At 37.0% G+C, this 2,744-nt stretch overlaps 1 protein-coding gene across 1 annotated transcript; it reads left to right on the forward strand.

Annotated features, from left to right (window-relative positions):
* The first annotated feature begins 367 nt into the window (after positions 1–367).
* On the forward strand, positions 368–1,306 carry SARC_10003 (hypothetical protein). Its single transcript, XM_014295962.1, has one exon. The coding sequence runs from the start codon at positions 511–513 to the stop codon at positions 1,186–1,188; it is 678 nt and encodes a 225-aa protein (XP_014151437.1). The 5' UTR covers positions 368–510; the 3' UTR covers positions 1,189–1,306.
* The last annotated feature ends 1,438 nt before the right edge of the window (positions 1,307–2,744 follow it).

Genomic DNA, 2,744 nt, shown 5'->3' on the forward strand with positions numbered 1-2,744 from the left:
AGTACTCATTTAGTAAAATAATAAAAATACTGTCAGCAGCCAGCAGCCAGAATATATATATATATATATATTTATAGAAAGCAATATATGCTGAAAACAATTTCTAAAAAAAATAGATGTTCCAATGTTCCATCCCAGCAAATGGATCAAGTCCAAAGCTCGGGCAAGTGGTGCGCGTGCTCACTGATGGGGTTTCCCAGCACCTCCAGGCTCCAGCAGGCCCTGCCGCCCCAGTCGCTGACTCGACATCGCTGGACAAAAAACTCTCTCTTGTGTGTGTTCTGTATGGACTTAGTATTATACTTTTTATTAGTACATAGTAGACTATAAATAGAGAAACATCAAATATATATATATTGTGTACAACTAGTCAACTACTGTATATATATTTATACATATTTTAATATACTCGAAGTATCCAATATTGCGGTGAAACTATTCATTCCCTCTCTCGGTATATTTATCACATAGACTTGTCACACTCGATACCAAGCAAGGCATACGAAAAATATGATATATCCCGGATTTTCTACTTCACCTAATATGCAAAGTCCGGTGTTACCTGTATCGTCTGATATTCAACCAAATATGCTTTTTCAAAAGTCTAAACCTGAGTGCACGAGGAATAGTTTAGTTGAGACTTCAACTAAGAATATGTTCAACATGACGCCCTCTACTCTGGTGATGGGTACAATTGACTGCTCAGTCCAAACAGCAAGATCATTGTCAGACTTTGGACTAATCTGTCACCACACTATACCTAATGTACAACACGTCACACCGGAACATATTTTCGGTCTTCCAAAGAGTGTGGTGCGTAGGCAAAATTTCAACGAGGTATTGCCACAACGACGTGTCACATTCAACAAAGACCTAAGCATCATACCGGGATACGCCACCACTAAATACGATAGGAGGAATCCAGACTTCAAGAGCACGGACAAGCACTTGAAAATGTACAGAAGTCTCATGAACTTTAAAATACGAGAAATGATATCCCACAAAGAATCCGTGTGCAATATAAACCGCCATCTCATAAAGGCAGATGCAGAACAACTGAAGATAAGGACCGAAATACTCGATAATATCGTTCGTGACTGGCATCAGGATCAACTTCAACTTAAGAGGATTGATTGGGGGCAGTATATCGACTGTAAATCAAAAGACTATGTAGATTGTACATGTTGATTTTTCAAAAGTGCCCTAATAAATTATTTATCTGTATTCGCACACTATCTATCGTCGTTGAAGTTCATGTATTGAAATTCAGTCTGAACACCGCGAAAATTATTAAAATATTACTCAGGCTTCTCAAATTTCATACTCTTGGAAGAAGCTAGATACAAAGCGCATATCCTGTACATGCACACATATATGCTCCCTATGTTAGTTCGCTACCAACTTTACAATCCAGATCGTACGGTTGGGAGTTGGTTTGTAGGCGTGATGTAGGTGACTATGTTTCGGGTATGTCATCTTGTGACAGAGTCAACATTGTATGAAACTTCTACGTGATGGCTGTGATTCTATGATCGGAAGCCGAGAGAACCTACATGTCTTTTGTTGACGTACACGTACAACATGACATTTATATAGAGTACTTGTGACTACCTCAAAACTCGCCCTAACTTATCTGTCAGTTAATATTCCTCAAATCGAGGCACGTGCTCGTACACATCCGTGAACGAAACGCATATAACTGATGAATGTTTCCGTGGTCACATCAGGCCAAGTCACAATTTACAGATTATAAGGGATTGTATATATATATATATAACGTCTACTTTGACTATACACATTCACATAGATGAAAATACACAAATACGCTTTGAATGTGGTGTGTATTTGCATAGCTACAATAAAATCATCAAACGTAAACGTATATTTTAATATTGATACAATACAATTTACAAGTGCAGTTAGATTTGGCAGAAAGATGAGCTAATAGTTCCTTAAATATGTGTTGTTGTTTTACCATATGTGATCGCTCGAAACCAACAACGTAAATTTAGAAGCTACGTAGCTGTATATTGACATATGGCTGATACAAAATGGCCTGCCTATTAGTCAAAATTTATTTTTAAATCACATCTCACTAATCACTCCGATAGGATCACATTGTTCTTGAGCAAGCGCAATCTAATCTCAGTCCGAGCTTAAGTATCTATCATGCGAGTCTCCCTCTACTTTCATACCGACATGAAAATGCTTGTTGTTACTATTGCAATAACAATATGAAAATTTTCATGACATATATTGTATAGGAATCAGCATCAACTTATAGTCAGAAAGGGTATGTGTACACAACAGATCTACAATATCAGGCCTGGCTTTATAATTCTCTAATTCAATCAACGAGAGGATGTGAAACTTCAGTTGTTGAAACAAAAAAAAGAAACTAACTTTCATGTTATATTTTCTCTTCCTGTTGTGTCAGACTGAGAGACTGAGTCGAATGTTCAGTACAGACGATACGGACGTAAGGTACGAGGAATAGATTGAATCTACACAATGTATTACACTACTGTAATTTCCTCTATACTCGTACTATAGCATACATGTGTTCAATCTACCAATGATATCTATATTAAACCCTCCATTGTAAGGTCTAATACACATTTCCATCTCACTGGCATTTATATAGCACGTCAACTCGCTCTGGTCCATCTACAGTTTGTGTCGGTGTATGTGAACACTATTATCATTATTCAAATAAGTATAATGTATATATTGTATTCTATATA

This window comes from Sphaeroforma arctica (genome assembly GCF_001186125.1).
Source record: "Sphaeroforma arctica JP610 unplaced genomic scaffold supercont1.1107, whole genome shotgun sequence".
Lineage (NCBI taxonomy): Eukaryota > Ichthyosporea > Ichthyophonida > Sphaeroforma > Sphaeroforma arctica.

Excerpts from the sequence above, each read along its gene's own strand:
- SARC_10003 (XM_014295962.1), top strand. The coding sequence starts at position 511 with ATGATATATCCCGGATTTTCTACTTCACCTAATATGCAAAGTCCGGTG.